The sequence below is a fragment of the Sinohyriopsis cumingii genome, chromosome 3 (genome assembly GCF_028554795.1).
Source record: "Sinohyriopsis cumingii isolate HCF-2022 chromosome 3, ASM2855479v2, whole genome shotgun sequence".
Classification (NCBI taxonomy): domain Eukaryota; kingdom Metazoa; phylum Mollusca; class Bivalvia; order Unionida; family Unionidae; genus Sinohyriopsis; species Sinohyriopsis cumingii.
The window spans coordinates 31,699,123-31,719,975 of NC_142963.1; the positions used below are offsets into that span (position 1 = coordinate 31,699,123).

General features: G+C 35.7%; 1 protein-coding gene across 1 annotated transcript; it reads right to left on the bottom strand.

Moving 5' to 3' along the window:
- Positions 1–1,661: 1,661 nt before the first annotated feature.
- On the bottom strand, positions 1,662–18,080 carry LOC149802638 (acetylcholine receptor subunit beta-type lev-1-like). The gene is made up of 2 exons (XM_089953804.1): positions 17,917–18,080; positions 1,662–2,892 (listed from the first exon to the last, which is right to left on the bottom strand). Exons 1-2 carry the CDS (start codon positions 18,078–18,080, stop codon positions 1,662–1,664), a joined length of 1,395 nt encoding a protein of 464 aa, XP_089809930.1.
- Between the last annotated feature and the right edge of the window lie 2,773 nt (positions 18,081–20,853).

A 20,853-nucleotide genomic window follows, 5' to 3' on the forward strand; every position in this document is an offset into this window, starting at 1 on the left:
TGCTCAATAGTAAATTGGTTTACCTTGGAAGCTACAAAAATGCGATATTCCGGCATTTAATACCCGACATTTTAATAACTTGTCCGTACAACAAGATAATTTCGGTAATAGTTAGTTTTTCTGTTTTCTTTGTTTGTCTGGTCTATGTTTTGAATTTGCTTTTGAAAAAGATTCATTAAAGAGTCGAAAGCGCTCAGACTAGCTAGATACTAGTTTCACACTGTTCGTTGTTAGTTTATTGCATAGAGACCCTAATTTTAATACTAGTGCAATAGGAAACACATATGCTTTTATGGCTTAAGAGTTAGTTACTGAGTTGCCAGCGAGTGTGTCTGTTACGCACTAATCCTTATATCCACTACTCTATTACCTCCTATTTTTGAGGGTATGTGCGCTAACTGTAGAGGGAGTGACTATTTAAAGGTAATTGTGAAAGGAACCCATTTGAAATAATATATCGTCGACCGTTTTAACTTCTTACCCGTCCTTGGTTCTTGCGCCATTTTTCTCGCGAATTCACGCGCTTGTTTTGAGATCCTGCTGACATTCTCTGGGTTAATAGCTTTCGACGACAGCGGCAGTGAGGACTGATTACAAATATTTGGCTAAATAAAATTTGAATACATACTACAGTTCCATTAAAAGAAAGCACAATAGAAATGTACAGTTTACCTAATGCCGTTTTTGCCTCCAGTTTGTGTCCTTGGAACAAGTTTTACTGTTCAAAAAAGGGTCGCTGTTCACGTGTTCGTTTACTGGACGTTTTTATTAGTGGTCAACCCAAGACATATATATATATATATATATATATATATATATATATATATATATATATATATATATATATATATATATTTGTCACGGCAAAGGCAACACAAAGACTTGGTTACCGTAACATGCACTTTTTATACCAAGTTTGAAAAATGAAACAAATGGACAACTATACAGAATGAAATGTTTCACTGAAATATTTAAATATAAAGGAAAAAAATCTTTATTGTTTAATAATATTGACAAAATCTCATACAATTTTTCCACGTGCCTAAAAACAGTAATTTTATCGAAAGTTTGACAGAAAAAAATTAAAAATGCATCTCAGTTTTTCTTTCATATTGTTGTAATTGTTGTTTTATTTGCAGTTCATATGCGTGCAAAATAAATTAAATACACTACAAATGCAAATATTTAGTAATGCAGGACATCATAAACGATCGAATTATATACATATTGGTCTGATTGTCACATTCCAATCTTTCGTCACGTAGAACTTATTTCAGGGGTACGAACAATGGACGTACTTCCGGAAATAGACAAATCTTGATACGTTAGTAGAAGCTGTGGCTGGCAATGAATTTGGAGAGATTTTAAACATTTTTTAACTTTGGATAAATTAAGCAGATATACTTTGATACTTTCTATGGCGAGTTCAAAAAATTCACGCAATCATAAAATATAAATCACTTTAAAATCACGAACCATAGCAGGTCATGGATACATTTGTCGTCACTCTCAAATTGTCTCCTGGAACCATCGTTTGTATGTGTTCTCAAAAATTCATAAGAAATCGAGTGTTGACTGTTGTTGAATAAATACTACCATCGAGCGTCTGAGTGATACGCTACTTATCTCTTTCTATGGAAACCAAATGTAAATACAGAAAATCAGTTGGCGTAATTGGCATTCAGAACGATCGGTAGCAGATAAGAGATACTAAACACAATTTCTGCTACCAAAAAGGCAATGAAACTTAACATGTCCAAGACCCGACCGATCGAGTTCCACGTCACCTGGCCTTGGGGTTTTCCCTCTTCGCGGTCTGAAAGCATCCGAATCTTTTTGACGTTATACACTGCTTTCTGCTGCGTGATGTCTTCTACAAACGATAATTCTGACTCTTTTGATGGACTGACAGTCGATTCACATGGGATACATTGTAAGCATTCACAGAGCGTCTTCAACCAATTGGGAACGGGTTCGTTCTCGGGTTTGTGATAAATCCTAAGGGTGATCATGACCACGACACTGGTAGCGGCGCTGAAGACCATCATGATAATCGTGTAGTAGCTAAGCAAGGGCAGAGGAGAGGATGATTTGGGAAAAGAAGATGCAAACGTGCAAAAGAAAACGACATAAGCCAAGAAGCAAGTCACAGCGAAGCCCATCCTCTCACCCAACTCGGCCGGTATGAGAAAGACGAAAATATTCAGAACGGACAAAACAATTAAGGGAAGTAAAATATTGATCATGAAGTACGTACTTTTCCGCTCTATGGAGATTACAAACTCCACGTATGATTTGCTGTTCAGAATTGTAGACCTTGCAACGGTTTTCTTGATTGTCCACTCAACATTGTCAGTGTAAAATTGAGTTCCTACAGTGGATGATGTGACAGAGAGTAAAAGCTCATTTGCTGTGTAGGTCCATGTTGAAAACTTTAAAACACATTCCTGTTTGTCGAAGGGATAATAAAGCACATTGGCCGTACATAATGCCTTCACAATCATTCTCTGTTCCCAAAGACACTCTCCGGTCTTAAAGTATATTCTCACTTTAGATGAGCTATCTCCAATTTCGGACACATCATCCACTGAATTCATCAGCACAAGTGATGGTACCCACAATGTACTGGCAAGGACCAAAGCGGATGTATCAAGACCAGATGCTGATGTACTGTAAACCACCTCTGTCCACTTTATAGACAGATATCCACTTACGTCTATGTACCCAGATGCCGCATTGAAATTATTGATTGAAAGCAGATCCATGTCGACCGAAACGTTCATGGTTTGTGTGAGATCATGCAATGGAATTATGGTAGTCGCTCCACCATATGTATCAGCCACATTAACAGCCTCATTTGAAACCTCACTCCAAGTAGTTTCAAGAGAACTCCTGATAGAAACCAGAATTAGTATAGGTATTAGAATAATACTAGTCTCCATTGGTGTTTATGTGTCGGTCTCAATAGCCTTTCATTAGATATTGTCTTAAAGGTATCTGTTAGTTTTTTTGAGTTGTAGAACAGTAAATTAAATATATCTTCCCTGAAGAATTTGTCCAAGAGATGTGCGCAAAAAGTCGAACGATTTTGTGCTGAAATCCCTACTTGAGAAACGAAGAACTTGCTACTGTAAAATCTGAGATCTCAATCAACAAATTTGTAATGTTAGATAAGTTTTGAATGTACTGAATGGATTTGACAGAAGATAAACTTTTTCCGATTAATATGACCTTGTCAAGGTGAAACAGTATTCAGAAGTTGTAATATGATACGACACCTATGAATTCAATGGTAACTCTCTTATTGATTCCCTACTGTAACGACTATCCACTGGTTACGCCTGTTTGCCAACAAAAAAAATTGCGCGCGTATATGTGTGTGTGTTTGTGTGTTTGTGTTAAAATGTTTAAATAAAACGTTTACTCAATTCAGACATATTCCATTCAAATAAGATTTATGCATGATTGTTTTTTTAAATTAACGCTTTTTTACTATAAAAGAAGTCACGGTAATATTTAATTACCCTCTGTCTTTTGCAGTATCTGCCTAAGCTATTAGTTGAACCTAAAATAACGTGCCTTGATTCTTTATTGTCCATATGGTAACGATATGAAAGAGGGTTATTATCTTTTGATCCACATAGAGTATCACACGACCAAGCCTCCTACCAACAATTTAAATTACAGCGACATTTCCTTCTTTTTCTTATACAAAACTTTACATCTGCTGTCATAACTAGCCGACACGTAATATATGCAACGAACTTAAAATCAAGACCATTAGGCCTCACTCCAGCCTTGGTGAAATCATGGTGATTAGGCTGGAGACTGAGGGGTCTAAAATAAACTTGGTGAGATTATGGTGATTAGGCTGGAGACTGAGGGGTCTAAAATAAACTTGGTGAAATCATGGTGATTAGGCTGGAGACTGAGGGGTCTAAAAAAAATTGGTGAAATCACGGTGATTAGGCTGGAGACTGAGGGGTCTAAAATAAACTTGATGAGATCATGGTGATTAAGTTGGAGACTGAGGGGTCTAAAATGAACTTGGTGAGATCATGGTGATTAGGCTGGAGACTGAGACGTCTAAAATAAAACTGATGAGATCATGCTGATTACGCTGGAGACTGAGGGGTCTAAAATAAAATTGGTGAGATCATGGCGATTAGGCTGGAGACTGAGGGGTCTAAAATGAACTTGGTGAGATCATGGTGATTAGGCTGGAGACTGAGACGTCTAAAATAAAACTGATGAGATCATGGTGATTAGGCCGGAGACTGAAGGGTCTTAAATAAACTTGGTGAGATCATGCTGATTACGCTGGAGACTGAGGGGTCTAAAATAAAATTGGTGAGATCATGGTGATTAGGCTGGAGACTGAGGGGTCTAAAATGAACTTGGTGAGATCATGGTGATTAGGCTGGAGACTGAGGGGTCTAAAATGAACTTGGTGAGATCACGGTGATCAGGCTGGAGACTGAGGGGTCTTAAATAAACTTGGTGAGATCATGGTGATCTGGAGACTGAGGGGTCTAAAATAAACTTTCAAATTAGAGAATATAAAAAGCATGGTGATTTTTAACGGCAGGCTATTGCCGTTGATCGAGCTATTTCGCTTGTACAAATCATTGGAGACCTTGTGGCATACATTCCAAGCGTTTGGCATCAGTAATCTCTAATCCACAGTGAATATTTTGTTTTACTGCCTCTCCTGACAGATTTAAGTATCTTTTTTAAACAGTTATGATCAAGATTTTCTAAATCTCTCATTCACAACATTTCAGTCTATATCTACGGATTTTCTACCATTAGTCCTAAAGAAGTGTTCCCCCAAGTCACGTGAACTTGATTCAATTCTTAATACAATGCTAGTTGAGTGATTGGATACCATACTTCCTGTTCTGACTGGCGTCATAAATACTTCTCTTTCTGCTAGTGTTTTTTCATCACTTTTTAAAACTGATATTTTGTAAAGACCCTTTTGCAGATGCCAGTCATTGATACCAATGACTTGAAAAACTCTCGCCCTTTCTCTAACCTCTCATTTCATGTCAAAAGTCTAGTAAAAGTTGTTTTGTCTCAGATAGCATCTCACTTAATTCATATAACTCCTTCATTAATTTCCAGTCGGTTTATCACCTCTGTCACAGCCTGAAACTTCACTCCTGAAAGTTGCTAATGACATTCTGCCGTCTTTGGATGATGGTAGATTTTAGTTCTCACACTCATTGACTTTTCCGCACTCTCTGTCTGCAGCGAGTTGTATGCTGACGACACTCAACTGTACAAATGTAGCTGTCCAAATTAAGTTGCTTCCACCATCAATAGCATAGAGAAGCGCGTCTCTGATGCTAAGTCATGGATGACGTTTAATAAGCTACAAATGAACCATGATAAAACTGAAGCCAAGTTTGTTGCCTTATAAAGAATTTCTCAAACCCAGCATCTACTAGAATCAATTAATATCAGTGGCACTCCTATTAAATTTAGACAATCACTTAAAAAATATAGGTGTTACTATTATAACACACACTCTCTCTCTTTCTCTTTCACACACAAACACACACGCACGCGCACGCGCACACACACACACACACACACACACACACACTGCACCAGCATGTCTTGAACACCTGTAGAACAGCATGCCTGGAGCTGAGACGCATCAGCAATATTCGCATTCCTCTCACAGTTGATGCCACAAAAAGCATTGTGTGTTCATCAGTACTCTCTAGACCTGACTATTGTAGCACTCTTGCTCTGGTCTGTCATTGCGTATTCTGCAGAAACCTCAAAACAGTCCAAAACACTAAAGCTAAGATCATTCTTAGAGCCAAAAACACTGATCACACTACTCACCTTCTTCACAAACTCCACTGGTTGCCTGTTCGCAATAGAACCAACTGCTCTCAAGACACCTCGTTTCCACCAACAAGAATAAAAGTTTTGACATTCATCCACCGGTCAATAGTTTAGGATTGAAACTGGAATATTAACTCATTTTGTGTTTATAGGTTATTGTTGTAAACCCATTAATGTTTCCTGTTGTTATTTTGTGTAATAATTCATTTGTTTTTATTGTGGTTGTGAGACATTTTCTTGGGTTTTACTTCGTCTGTATACAAACTGTTCTTATCCCTTAATGTCTTAACTTGATGTTGTAAAGCGCTTATAGCTTTTTAAAAGATTAAGCACATAAAAAAGTCATTATTATTATTATTATTATTAGTAGTAGTAGTAGTAGTAGTAGTATATCTTCATGGGATTTATCGTGTTCCTTGCATGTTCTGAATAATCGCAAGGAAAAGTAGTCACAATGACCCACATATAAATAAATGTGTCACTTTGGGTTAACCCAGTGTAACCGTCTTTCTTCCAAATCCAAATGTAGACATGAAATTGTTCGGGGAATTTAGTCAGGATAGTTTCTTCATCATTACGAACCATCCTTAGGGGAAGGTAAGTCAGAGTGATTTACTTTCATTAGACCGTTCTTTACATGTTAAATCCACTGTAAACGTCTTGTCGTACTTGACACTCTCCGGCTATAGGAATGACGTGCTCATGGAACTTGGCTTTATGACATCATCAATATGATCCATGCCATATGAAAGCTGATCACAGCGACCTACTGTTTTACAATAACTACTGTTTTATTTTAACAAGTTAAACCCTGTATTAAAACTTTATCCGCACAAATATCAGTCTCGCTTAATTCTAAACAACCCCAGAGGAAAGTGAGTGGCAGAAACCTACTTGTATTAGGACACGGAGTTTCAAAGATGTGTCATGCATGCAAATTTCCAGCTCTAGGTAGTATATGTCTACAAAACTGGATCAGCGTATGCATTACTTCATTCTAATCAACCTTAGAGAAATTTAGGTTCAAACAACCGAATGTTTTTACACAAATGACACTCGTGTACGGATGTAAAGGTTTTGTTGTACTGGCAAATCTCTGCCTGGTGTTACGATTTTATGTCTTAAACTATGTAACAGAAAAATCAACAAATATTTTTTTTTCCATAGAATAAAAAGTAAACTTTCCATGAGGCCCTTACATTATTGTGAATTAAATTCCCAAAAGTCATAAATATTCCTTTGAAAATCCAAAAATGTTCCAAATGAAATCAAATAATTTTGAATGTCATGATGTACAATCGCCTTGAATTTCCTGAAGTGTCACAATAATATACTCCAGAATGTCATGAATATGTTTTCGATAGTCCCAATGAAGTGTTTTAGTCTAAATAGTGAATGAGCACTGTATTTCCAAATTCCAATTAATAATTTCAATAAATAATTACTGGCAAATTATATTTGAACACAATAACAAATTCTGATAATATACTCCCAACGACTGATATTAAACAAGGAATGAACAATTGTTTACCAAATCCTTTATATACATATTTTACTTGAAATATGTCGCAATAGAGTGTTCTGGACTTGAATTTCAATTTAAGTAAACATCTTTTTTGCTCCTTAGAATGATGACAAAAATCAGGTAGGCACAACCCCTGAAACATAACAACATCCAAGTACACAATATAAATTAAGTAAACATTACAATGTGTGCGGCCTTGTATTTATTTAACATGGTCAGTATGTTCCATACATCATTCGAAATGATATCAAGTGAAAGTGGGTTACATTGATCTACCTTTTCTTATATTAATGATTTTATATTATTGATTTTGCTGTTTACAGGATAACCCTATTCTAAAAATTATTGCCACTTGGGCAAATATCCACATGTGGGCATGTAGCTTGATCGGTGTTCCTTGCAATTATTGTTCTCCGCCACACAAAGGGAAATATGTCACATTGACTCAACTTTTCTACGCTGAACGACTTGTTGTATGCATGTTGTATGCAAGACTGAATTTATTGTCTGTCTAACAACCATTTTAAATATACATATATAAGTTGGGGAGTGATTGCTAAATATAACAACCGGTTCTTTAGATAATACCGGACTAATGTGTTACGTTCGAAAGGATGGACGGAAATAATTTATAATAACACGAGGATAATTTAGGATGGTGCTCAGACAGAATCCACTTATCGACAGGACACAGTGTCTAGTGAGGATGGAAACCATATCATGTTTCATCAAGACAACAAAAAGAGTTTAGAAAATATTAAGTAAAGTATGCCGTGTTACCTGGGGCGCATTATAGATGTTTTATTGCTGACAGAATCCAAGCATGCCAAAGTTTATCATTTATTTAAAACATTAAATATATAGCTTTAAAATACAGAAGTAAAATGTAAAATGCGGTGCCAAGTTAAATTTACACACCACCCCCGCGAGAGTATTTATGTGCATTATATTTAGGAGGATAACAAAATGAAACAGATTACGCCAAGCAATGAAAATAAATTTTCACTAGCCAATTTCAGTTATTTCAAAGGAGAATTTCAGTTATATCACTAACTTGTTAACTTCTTGTTATCGGTGAACTTACCAAAAACTTTTGCACAACTATGTTTTTGCGGCCAGCAGTCTACAGAAAACTGGCTTGGCGGTCCGGATAGTATATTGCGTCTACAGTTTGAGTACCGGGGAGTAACAGATGACAAAGGTTGAAATTAACACCAGTATTGCCCATTGGAGACGACAAACTTAATTAAGCAACACCGTTTTATCTGCTTTCAGCCCATTATTAAAAGATCGCCGAAGTTCTAGTTACTTTGACTTGATTGGCTAAACATTTGTAATTGTTTCAGCCAAGTTAGTTATTACTGAATAAAACCAAGAAAAATGGCAATGTTTGTCGGTTTGAACGACTGCAAAAGAAAAGACTTGTTCAATTATGTTAACCTGATCTACGTTTTCTTTTTCTTTTTACTTGCAATGAAGTTTTTGTTCTTAATATGCTCATGCTATTATTCAGTGAAAACAATGCAACTGTTTATCAGCGCTTGGTCAATTTTTTGTCCGGATATGCTTTACTCGTGCAATTTTTATGGCAGGAACAGTTTATTAGACAAAAGATAGGTTAATTATTGGAGAATGAGCAGTAAATGTGACAATACGGTATATTTCACCGTGTACAATAATGAATACGAATTGACCATCACCTTGGGTACGAAACGAACAATTTCTACTTGGTACGAAACGGCTTGGGTACGGATTGACCATAAGCCCTAACCCAGGGGCAAGTCCACACAAGTGAGAGAGGGATACAAGATACAATAAATTTTATTTAATGTTGGTGGTCTGGATAAAATACATTAGCTCAGTGTGAACTAAGGGGTCATGTTTAGTTCCTAATGATTTATGCTCTGCAATTTGTATACCCTGCGATCTTGGCACAACAAATACATCAGTACCTTTATTTAGCGTTATATGTAGCGCCTGCCTACCTAGCTACACTTTCTATCATCTGCTTTATGTGTCATGTCCATCTTGAACTCAATGTCAAGGCTAGTCTCATATTTTCTTACGCAGACGTGATAAGGTGAATAATTACAGTCTAAAGCAAGTTTTGACAAATAAGTAATAAAGATTTTATATTTTAACTTTCAGTTAGATTGTAATCATAATATTTGTACGTATCAGTGATTTGCCAACTTTTGGGACATAAATTAAGCTCGGGCAGTTTGTCAAATTGCCGGGTCTAAACAATGGCTTTTCAATTATTGTTTTGATGCATGTCGCCGATTTTATATCGAGTAGGTGTTGTAATTGCTACAACTGCAACTCGTGCGATTTCTTTGATGGTCGTGTGTTTGGAAATAAAAAGCATACAACGATTAACTATCAGGAAAATATTGTTCAGAGCATGATTGATATGAGGAAAATGTAGCAACCACAAGTGGAGTTTATGATACGTTTTATACGATAATTACAAGAGACTCAATACACCCTGCTTGGCAAACAATTAAACGGACAAAAGTGTTCCCTAATCGTTCTCAATAGTCGGATTATCAAATAGTTTGATTCATGTAACTGATATGAAGATGACTACCGGATAATGGTTAAGTTAACTGAGAAAATAAGTGTTCATAAATCATTGGGTTTTGAGTATAATTAAATCAGTACAGTCTCTCTCTCTCTCTCTCTCTCTCTCTCTCTCTCTCAAATCTAGCCCTTTCCAAAATAATTTTTTTTCTACCTATCCCTTAATCCGTCTGTATACATGTACATGTCTGCCGTTACTTTCCAACTATATCTGCATTATAACTGGATATTATCTTGGGCAAGCTGAAATTTCATAACATTTGTAAACCCTTGCAGGCTATTACATACCCCTTTGCACGACGCTAGGAAAAGCTCAATCTCGGTTCTGGCAGTTTCAAGTTTGGAAGGTACTTGCTCACGGTCAATGTAGAAAAACTAGAGCAGAGCAAATCAGATGTGTTCATTTCGTAATACTTTCTGTTCCTCAAGTTGTATACTCGGTGCTCTTATCAAAGTACATAACTCAGCACTTTTATGAGTATAGTTAGTTTAGGCAACCGACTCTACCTTCACTATACAAGGTAAGACATATACCTACTAATCCATCACTTTATTAAAGTGATCTAAAGGAATTAATTCACGGAGCCCAAGTCACATTTCATGAAAGTCAGGATGCCTACAGTGAAAATCTAACAAATTACATATTTAGATCTAGTAATAAGTAAACATGATTTTGAATACAGATAAACCAGATCTAGAACAGGTAAAAGCGGGATGATGGCTATTATGTACACAAATGATCTCCAATAATAATCGAAATTTAGTCCATAAAATATAATAAAATAAAATAAATGATCGAATTGAATGGTACGTGTGTTTTAGATTCCAAAATATAATTGTATCATTTTATAAGAGGAGTCAGAATTTTCTTGAACTAATTTTGAACTTTTATGTCCTAAGTGCGTATAGAATGGAGATCACCTTTTAGACAACAGTTTTATGTTTGGGGCTGAGGAACATATATCATGTTTACATATTAATAGATCTAAATATGTAATTTGTTAGATTATGAAGCTCTTTCTACAATGAAATTTTAATCATCTAGCACTTTTTTTTTAACTCTCTGACCATCAATTATGACAATTCAAAAGTGAATGAAATGGTTAAATTGAATGCTGTTCAATTATTTTTTTTTTATTGTATTGAAGACAAAGCAACTCCTCAGACATTCTGATCATTTTCATGTGCCGATAACGCATTGTTCATTGAAAGACGATATTTGGTTATATGTCTTCCCTGATTATCATTGTGGAATAATCTTTGTGACTTAGTTGATATTCGTGTGGAGGTTGTTCAGTTGGGGTAAACATTTGCATTGAATTTGTATTATACTATTAACTTTGACGTCTCTTTGCAGGGCCAAAGAAGGGTCAAATTTTTGTATGTAAATTGCAATAACAAATTTCCATTAGCGTTTCTATTATCACTATGCCACTGTATGATAACTAAAATGGTTTACCGGATCCAAAGTCAGTGTTAGGCAGGGGATCAGAGACTTTTTTAAGAGATACTCATTTTATCATTCTTTTTCTTTCGCCGTTTCTTTTAATTTTCCTTTAATTACATTAAACCTCTATCTCCCTGTCTCTCCTTGGCATGTCATGTATATATGCTCTGTGATCTCTCTCTCTCTCTCTCTCTCTCTCTCATTTTTTGTGTGAGTGTGTGTGTCTTACATACCTTTATTTTTTTATTTTCATTTCATCTGTCTAGAATTGGCATATATATTCATTTCGTTAAAATATTCAAGCAGCAATAAAACGTGCAGACTATTTTGTAAATCTCCATCCTCTGTGTAACAGATAATGGTTACTTGCTTTCATTCCCTTTGATACTCTCTCTCTCTCTCTCTCTGCACAGAAAGTTCAGATTTACTGCACATACATAGAAAGTAAACAAGTTTCGTGGCTTTATCTCAGATGGCATGGGTCTTTCTAGCTTACTGGCTAATGTGCCGGACTCGCGACCCAAACGAGCGCATTTTGGAATCAATCAGTCCAATCAGAACGGATTAGTTGCAGAGTTGTGTCCCAGTCCTAATCACTTTCCTATTTGCGACCAAAAAGAATCTACTTGTGTTTCTGTGCCGTAAAACACCAAACCAAACCAAACTTAAATGGCATTAGACTATCAAAGTATCGATCAGCACTCAATGGCAGACTTCTTGATAACAGTAAAATGTTTTCATATAAACTGACACATGACTTGAAAACAAGTGATTATATTATACAAAGAAATCAAAGTGTGACAAAGATTCTGTTACCTTTGAATTATAGCGAAACACAATACCTGAAGGCCAGGTACTATCAATTGAATGTAATCGACAAACCCGCCGTCAAAAGAGTTTGCCATTGAAAATGGCTGTTTTCATGTTCGATATCTATACATCAACAATATGTCAAGTTTTCAACCAAACCTGGATACCCCTGCTGGCTTATTACATTTTTCTATTCTGATCAAATTACGTTTATCTTCTCAGTAAGATTTCCCAGACACATATGACTTGCATTATAACCACAATTTGACTGGAGGGAAATATGTGGAAAAACGTCGAAAAGGCAGTATATTAGAAAATTTACTGATGTTTAAAAAGTAGTAGTGTGTATTTCTCAAATATAAAGGGCATCAAAAGTTAATTAGTATAGCACTTAGTGTCAGCCAATCAAGTCACCCGTAAGAAGACCATATAGAGCTATCATGGCAAAAAGAGGGCGCTTCGACCATTGGCCATTCTTCTTAATTCACAAAGTTGGATTTAGCCTGGGTCGGCTACTGCATTGTGTTTTAGTTCACGTCACTTTATTACAACTGCATCGGCACTTATGAAAAAACTATTCGGTTGGTTTACCTAAAACCACCAAACCAAACCAAACTCTATAGTCCACGAAAGTACATTTTTACATTAAACAGAATATCAGAAAAATTTCAGTAGCATGTAGTCTGACAACACCGCAATCCAAACAGTTTCACATTTACGATGTCTGTTTTGACGATCGACATAGCCACGTATGCAAACTTTCAAAGTTGTCAACCAAATCAGTATATTAATTCTGCCTCTAGGTTGCAGAAGAATATGCATGGATTTACTTACTGTGTATTAGAGAAAACAAACGTTCGGTGAATCATCAAAATTCAGAAATGTACGAAAACAGGACTTTTATTGTATATTTTTTATTTTAAAAAATCTTCAATCAATTGACGGTCATCTTGTCAGTCCGATTCTCCAAGTAAGAATAACCGTCAAACCATTACTTGACTGGGATAGAAAACATGTGAAGAGTGTCAAAAAAATCTGGAAAATGTATCAAGATTTTAAAAAGTAGGAATCTTTAATCCTCAGATATATAGTGCATCGAGAATAAACTTCTCCCTACACACCGGAAATAGAGTTGTAAAGAACATCCCCCACATATGCTGACAACCTAAGATTTTGTTTATTTATTGATTCTGGACATTATAACAGCAATCTTAAATGCGTACCTGTCTGTCTGCTTTTACAACCCATCGGTCAAAACTTGGTAGGAAATCGCATTCAGATATAATTAAATTATGTCCAGTGGCCTTAGGGTGAAGTTGCTTACAAGTATATATATATATATATATATATATATATATATATATATATATATATATATATATATATATATATATATATATATATATATATATATATATATTCAATGGCAGGTTAGCATCATTTGAGCGAATATGCGATACCCTGAAACTATAATCCTTTCGACCAAATAAATTTATTTGAAGTCTGTTGCAGGGCTTTTTAAAAGGTGGTGACAGAAATGTCACTTTAAAATCAGTAACAACTGCCTCAAGTTACCTTCAAGTTGACATCGTGCTGCAAGAGTGACATACATTAAACTTGTTTCTATTTTGTTAGGCAGATTTTGTTCATTTCTTTCAGATACTATTTATTTTGGTAAAATTTATCAAGCCATTATTGTAAAGTACATGACAGGTTTTGCCGGTGGCTTCCTACATCGTCGCCAAAAGAAACTGTGATACCAGTACCCAAGTCTTGAAATGACCATACCGAACTTCCAAATGTGGCTTCATATCAGAAACAAACTGTATTTGAAAAGCATTAAAAAAACGATAAATGACAGACTCTTCTGTTGTGTTTTAATCCAATAAATAACTATCGGGCATTCAAAATGTGGATTCAGACTCCAGAAAAGGACGTTAGTCCATCAAATCAAACTTGAAACATTTATTCGAGAAGTTTCACAAAGAAAGACAATATAATGGATATCTTTCTTTTGCATGGACAAAACTTATTACACTACATGGAAGCACGGCAAAATAAATGACATATTCATCCAAGATGGCATTGGCCGCCAACTTGTGTTTATATCCGTTTATTTTAAAGACAGAAATTTTAGAGCGAAGGTATGCACCACTCTTTCATTAGCGATAAATGAACAGAAAGTCAAAGGACAAAAAGTCACACTTTGAATCTTGAAAAATGTATTTTTTAAAGAATGTATTAAAATCATTATATTCTGTTATTCTTACATATTACTATTAATGATCACACATTCATGTTTCACAGGAAAGGGTCATTGTTTAGCAACTGAAGTCTTAAGGGAAAAGACGAGCATAAAACATTGAGATAATTTTGGTTTATTTAAGGCTTACTCTTAGAAATGAGAGGTAGATTTGATAAGGATACACAGGTAAAGTTTTGCTTTCAAACTCTAGTTGCTTTAAAATAAGTACTTTAACAAAATCAAACCTTTGATGTGCTAAATTTCATTTATTTCCGTGGCTTCAAATACAGACCTAGTTTTATTACAGAAGAGACTAGATAATTTGTGTACTGACCATATGTCGGGCGGATGACCATTCTAGAGATTATTCCTGGTATTGCTATAAACATTTGATTGACAAGAAATACAGCAATGCATGAAGAGTTATCAGACTAAGACTGTATTAACCATTTAAATTAAATCATTAATGAACTTTTGCAGTGACAGTTACAACAATGTGATTATTTTGTTAGTACTATGCTAACTCTTCTTTTCTTACAAATTACTATAAAATGTCTTGAAAATATTCGAAAGATCATACCTTGTTTATTATCTTGATATCTCAATCAAGAATTTTCAATTTATTTAGTTGTGCCGTTCATATAAAAACCTTTAACATTACAGAATTCAAATTATGACTTTTCGTCCTGTGACTTTTTGTCTGTTACTTTCTGTCCTACAACCACATGAAACTACCCTCAGAATATGTGTTGTTCCTCAGAGCAGCCTTTGATACCTCAAAATTAAAAACATAGTAAAATACGCTTATCCAGCAACCGACTGTTTGTTACATGTCGACGTGATTTTGATCTGCTGTAAATCAAACCGTATACATACTAAAAAAACGTATACATACTAAAAAAACTTATACATACTAAAAAAACGTATACTATTGTACGTCAGCTAGAGATACTCTTCAAAAGTGTTCAGAAATGATCAGAAAGAAAACTGTTTCAAATTTTCCACATCTAAAACTGCTTGTATGCGCTTCTGTCGAAAACAGACATCGTGTTGACCCAAAACTATATCTTTACGGTTATCGTACCCTCGTTGTTAAGTTGTCACACATTTCAGACTTATTTTGACCATGATCTAACTTTTCTTACGCATATTAAATAGCTTGGGAAAAAATGGCAAACACAGATTGGAATACATACCGGAAGGTAGGTTTGACTATGATTATGCATGACTTTGCTAAAATCTAACTAAACTCGATATGTGTATAAATCAGCTTGCAAATCTTATTTGTAGGTGATTGGTCCGATAAACATTCTGGGATTAAGACTTTGTCTTGAATATGTAGGACATTCCATTCGGTAGGCCTCTATGTTTACTCACATTAAGGCAAATTATTTACTTTATCTCGGATAAACGAAGCTGACTTTCAAAATATAACTAAAATATTATGTAGTCCATCTAATTCCGTATAGGATGTCATCTTATGGCCGAAATACCTAACCCGGTACGAACAAAAACCTAATTTTGTTCCACCTTCTTTCGTAATTTTATAAATACCATTTCTGCAATTTTTAAATTGTATATTACACAAATGGTAACTTCTGTCATAAGTTTGAGGATACATGTTTTTCAATGATCTATATATCTGGCATGTGTAACAAGAAACCAGAAGTTGTATGAGACTGGTATTTTATTTAGTGTTAATATAATCAGACAAATTGATTTAAAACCACAAATGCATTTAATAGACAATGTAAAAGAGAAGTAATAGATTATATATTTTTGCAATTTGAACATGTACTGTACTACTTCTTTTTTCAAAACTGATTGCGGTACTAGCTACTTAGATTACACAGACCATTAACGGTTACGTTACAATTAAAGTTTGAACATGTGGTACATTGAGCACATATAGTTGTATGGGCCACTTGGGGTCATACGGGAACATTATCCCGTTGGTCAACATGAGGGGGCATCTTGAGGGTCATAGGGGAAAATACGATGATGTTTCATCTCTAGTCAACATAGTATACGTCTTGTTTGGTGTTGAGAACAAGTGAAACAATGGAACAATGCACTTGCATATAGCATATGACCGGGGGGGGGGGGATCAGACAGATGGTCCCCCCACTTATAAAAAAGGTGTTTCATGTGTTGTTGTTTCCCCCAGGTATGTTGTTTGTTTATCTTTATAAAAAGAATTTTGATTTAAAAAAATATTTTTAAAAAAAATTAATTTGTGATGGGGATGTCCTTGTGTTATGTATTGGGTTGTTCATCCGAGTTCGGTTTCTATCACCTTACTCCAAATTCCTCCCCTGAGTTCTTAGTTAACCTTGGCTACAGGTCTCCTACGTCCCGTGTGTGCTGTGTATATATGCTATACTGTGTGTGTGCTATATAGCATACGACCCGATCGAAACGGATTGAAAAGATCCCCAACAACCAAAGGTACGATACAAATCAGAAGAGAGCAGCCGCGTGAAATCACGTTCAGTATATAGGCATGACAGTGTTAGTACTCAGTTGATCACTGCGGACATAGTTTGAGTATTTCTCAAATCACGAAGACTATATTTTGAGTTGCGCCTGCTTTATATATGATGAATGATAGCAACGAATGCAACTGTAATGCTTCCAGAAGAGGATGGATTTAATTTTGATTTTCTGTCGTCTTCGCAAGGAATTTTGCAGGCGCCAATAGTACTAACTTCATCACATTCTCCATCGTTGCCTTTGGTGAAGGACATTATAAAGAGACCGAATGAAAGATGGGAGAGTTTTTACAACGACAGAAAGAAGCATAAAAGTATTTTGATTTAGTAATAACAAGAAGTGGAAAAAAGAAAATGAGAAGAAGAAGAGAAGATAAAAACTTTGAGGTGCGAAGGAGGACAAAAGGGGGACAATGGAAACAAAACGCTATGTGTGCTACAATACATTTTGGCATAGTTAAAGTGTCTGACACAAATAAATCAGACTTCATTAACTCAAGAGAAAGAGGCTTTCAAAATACAAAGCCATCCATCACTATATCTACGCCCACCGCCACTGAGATACCAGCAGCAGAGGTTGCTACTACAGCCACTACACAAGCAACAACAGTACAAGGAGAATGGGTATGACTTGGTCATGGAAGAGGCTTGAGGCAATTAAACCTCATTATGTCAAGTCCATGAGTTTGTCAAAAGCAAACAGCCAACAGTCCATATCAGAGCCACCCTGATCTCTATAAAAGAAATACTAGTCTATGATTGCTAAATCAAGTAAAACTTAAACTCGTTTACTCCATTACTGTATGGTGTGTGTGTGTTTAAATCACGTAGCCATAATATAAAAAACTAAGACAGAGACACGTTGTCTTTGGTATATTCTCTTTTGGAATCACAATGAAAATTTCACAACACATCACAAAAATTCATTTTCTTCTTTCTTTTCTTCTTTTACTGTCTGTCTCGTTTTTTAATTTCTTCAACATCTTTTAATCGCTTCAGCGGCATGGCTTCTTCTTCTTCTGCAGTTTCAATTAGTGGCCTTGATTTCTTGCTTTTCTTGATGGAGATGGCTTTTTCTTCTTCTGTTTCTGAAGACACCTTCTTGTCGTCTTTCATTTTGGTTCTTCTCTCTATTTTTGTAGGACACTCTGGAGACGAATATACTTTTTTTTCTGACAATGACAACGGGTATCTTTACTGTTTTATCTCGTTTCTCCTATATTTCCGTTGCTTTGACGTTATAGGCATTCTGGAGCCCAGTATTAGTTTCTCTTGATAGATATAGCAAGTATCTTGACTTTTATGTCGTGAGGGGAATAGTCTGTTGTCTTCACTGAAGTAGACATTCGAATGGCTATCTCCAAATCTCTGACCAGAAGGGCTACCTGTTTTAACTCTGCAATTTTCCCAGTTTGAAAGTTGAATGAATACTATTTATTCGTAGGGTAGACACTCTGCCTTATATATAGGAACCCACTGAGCTTAAAACTGAGTTAAATGAAAGTTAGAAATCAAGATGAAATGATAAGTCCATTTCAATGAAAAACCATAACAAACCAAGAGGCAATGACGTGCTGTGTCACCTCATGCGCTAGCTGAAGTACATGCTAGTGATTTCGAAGACGATTTCAGTGAGCCTGAACGAACACCCTTCCCCTCTACCATAAAATCAAACTTGTCATACCCACACAAAAAGAAATCGTTTGTAAACTCCCGAAATTGATGTTCATATTCGAGAGACATAAAAAAATGACTTAAAGAAAATTTAGAACCACGGCTTACACCTACAGTCCGAAGTGCCGTCCACGTAAGTAGAAGGTTTCATCAGAATTGTATGATTCCTTGCTAGAGACATTGAAACGACAATGCCAGCTAAAGAGGACGATCATTTTATACTCTCCATCCTTTACGAAAGTTTGAAGTCGCCCGTCTGGATCGAGTGTATTACATTGCCAGAATTAACACCATTCAAAGTCATCTGCAAAATTCAATACATCTAACAATCCAGTGACGAGTTTAACACGATGAATGGAAAAGCTACATTTCACAGGACCCAAGTTTGACCTCCTTAAAGGAAAATTGTTATTGGTGGACGACATTCACAGTACCAAACGTAGTATCGTCCAAATTAACAACTCCCAAGATCAGATGTGTTTATCATCGTCTTGGGTCGACCTTATGATGAGGAGAACGCGACTGCAGAATGGAAAAGAGTGGGGAGAGCATTCGACAACTGGACAGAGCCAAGCAACAAAATAGCAGAACTCATGTTGCAGGAGGCAGGCATATCAAAAGAGATGTGGTATTCCTGACATGCAAAAACGTCAAAACGTCTTAGCTCCTCGCTATACGTTTAAAGTGTATCCTCGAGTGGTTTGTGGAGCTCTGGTGTTTCGAGGCCCTGATTTTCCAAGATGGGAAAATACATTTACATGTATCATCATCATCAAGAGCATTTCGATACCATTATTAACATTACATGATTCATTGGATACAGTTATTATTGCAACAAATGTGACCAAGGATTTGGTAGTCGGGAGCCCCATATTAATTGAGGAGAGAGCTGTCGGGGTTGTTAAGCGCCCAAACCATGCATTCTCGAAGGAAAAAACCCACCCCAAATTCATTGCTCTTCTTACAAGCGAATCTTTGTCAGCGCTAGTTATTATGAAAAACATAACAAGAAACAAGTTCAAGAGCAGAAAAGTGCTTGCAAAATAGTGAGATTGCGCTCAGATAAGGAACATCTTATTCAAACCAGTAATTCCAAGGCACACCTTTGTCAGGAAAGAGAAGATAACGCTTCTGTGACCAAATCATGCTACAAATTACTGCATCAAAAAATATCGTATATCATATAATTTTTCATACATAAAATATTATTAATTTCAGAGTACGAAAAATTATGTGTAAAATAAATAATTATCATTTTGTCGTACTGATCGTGTACGAAAAATAAAGGGATCTTACCTGAACAAGGTGTACGGAACACACGCTACTCGACAACCTAACTGTACAAACGTAAATAAAAGTATTTTTTGGAGTCTCATTCTGCTCTCAACTCAAGAATCCAATTACAATAAAAATAAAAGTACTCAAAAAGATTTGTGTTGTTATGAGAGAGAGAGAGAGAGAGAGAGAGAGAGAGAGAGAGAGGATAATGCCTCAGTGCATGCTCATCTACAGGTTGAGCATCCTTCTTTGTATCTGTTACGGTGTGTAATATTGGCAAAATTATTAGGATTGTTTGAACATGTAGTAGTTATGGGTATTATTTATTGGTAAATTGTACGCAACGATATGAGCCCACGTTGTCAAGAAATTAAGTACAACTTGTATTCTTATAGCAGCAATAACCGTATTATCAAATTGCAATAAAGAAAGTAAAGAACTTGAAAAACCATTTTAGTTATTGCGCACAAGTGTGCGTGTGTGTGTGTGTGTGTGAGTGTGTGTGTGTGTGTGTGTAAGGAAGAGAGAGAGATGAAACAACATTGTCAGTGTACAGGGCATTATTTATTCAGGGCGGTTTTTATTTGTAGTTTTTGGAAAGAGAAGAAAAAGAGGTTACATGTCAATTGTAATCTGTAGTTTCAGTTGCCTGATGATTGTGATTATCCTCACGTACCAGGACATTACTATTTTCAATTATCAATTAGCGCCTCTAAATCAACAAATTCAGTCTTGTTTTATGTATAAGATATAGTGTCACAACAACCACATGGCTATGCAGTGTTATTAACACACTAATTAAATATGCTTAGAGCTTTGGTTATTCCAGTTGAAACCAGATAGAGTGCAAGAGTCGACAGAAGAGGTAAACATGCAAGGCTGCCAGTAGGGAAATAAGGCTCTCTTTAGTAAAATGAAAATATTTCAATGTAGTATC

Coding starts and splice junctions, on each gene's coding strand:
- LOC149802638 (XM_089953804.1), bottom strand. CDS start 18,080: ATGAAAGACGACAAGAAGGTGTCTTCAGAAACAGAAGAAGAAAAAGCC. Junction 2,893..17,916: donor ATTAAAAAACGAGACAGACA/GTAAAAGAAGAA, acceptor GGTTTCTATCAG/GAGTTCTCTTGAAACTACTT.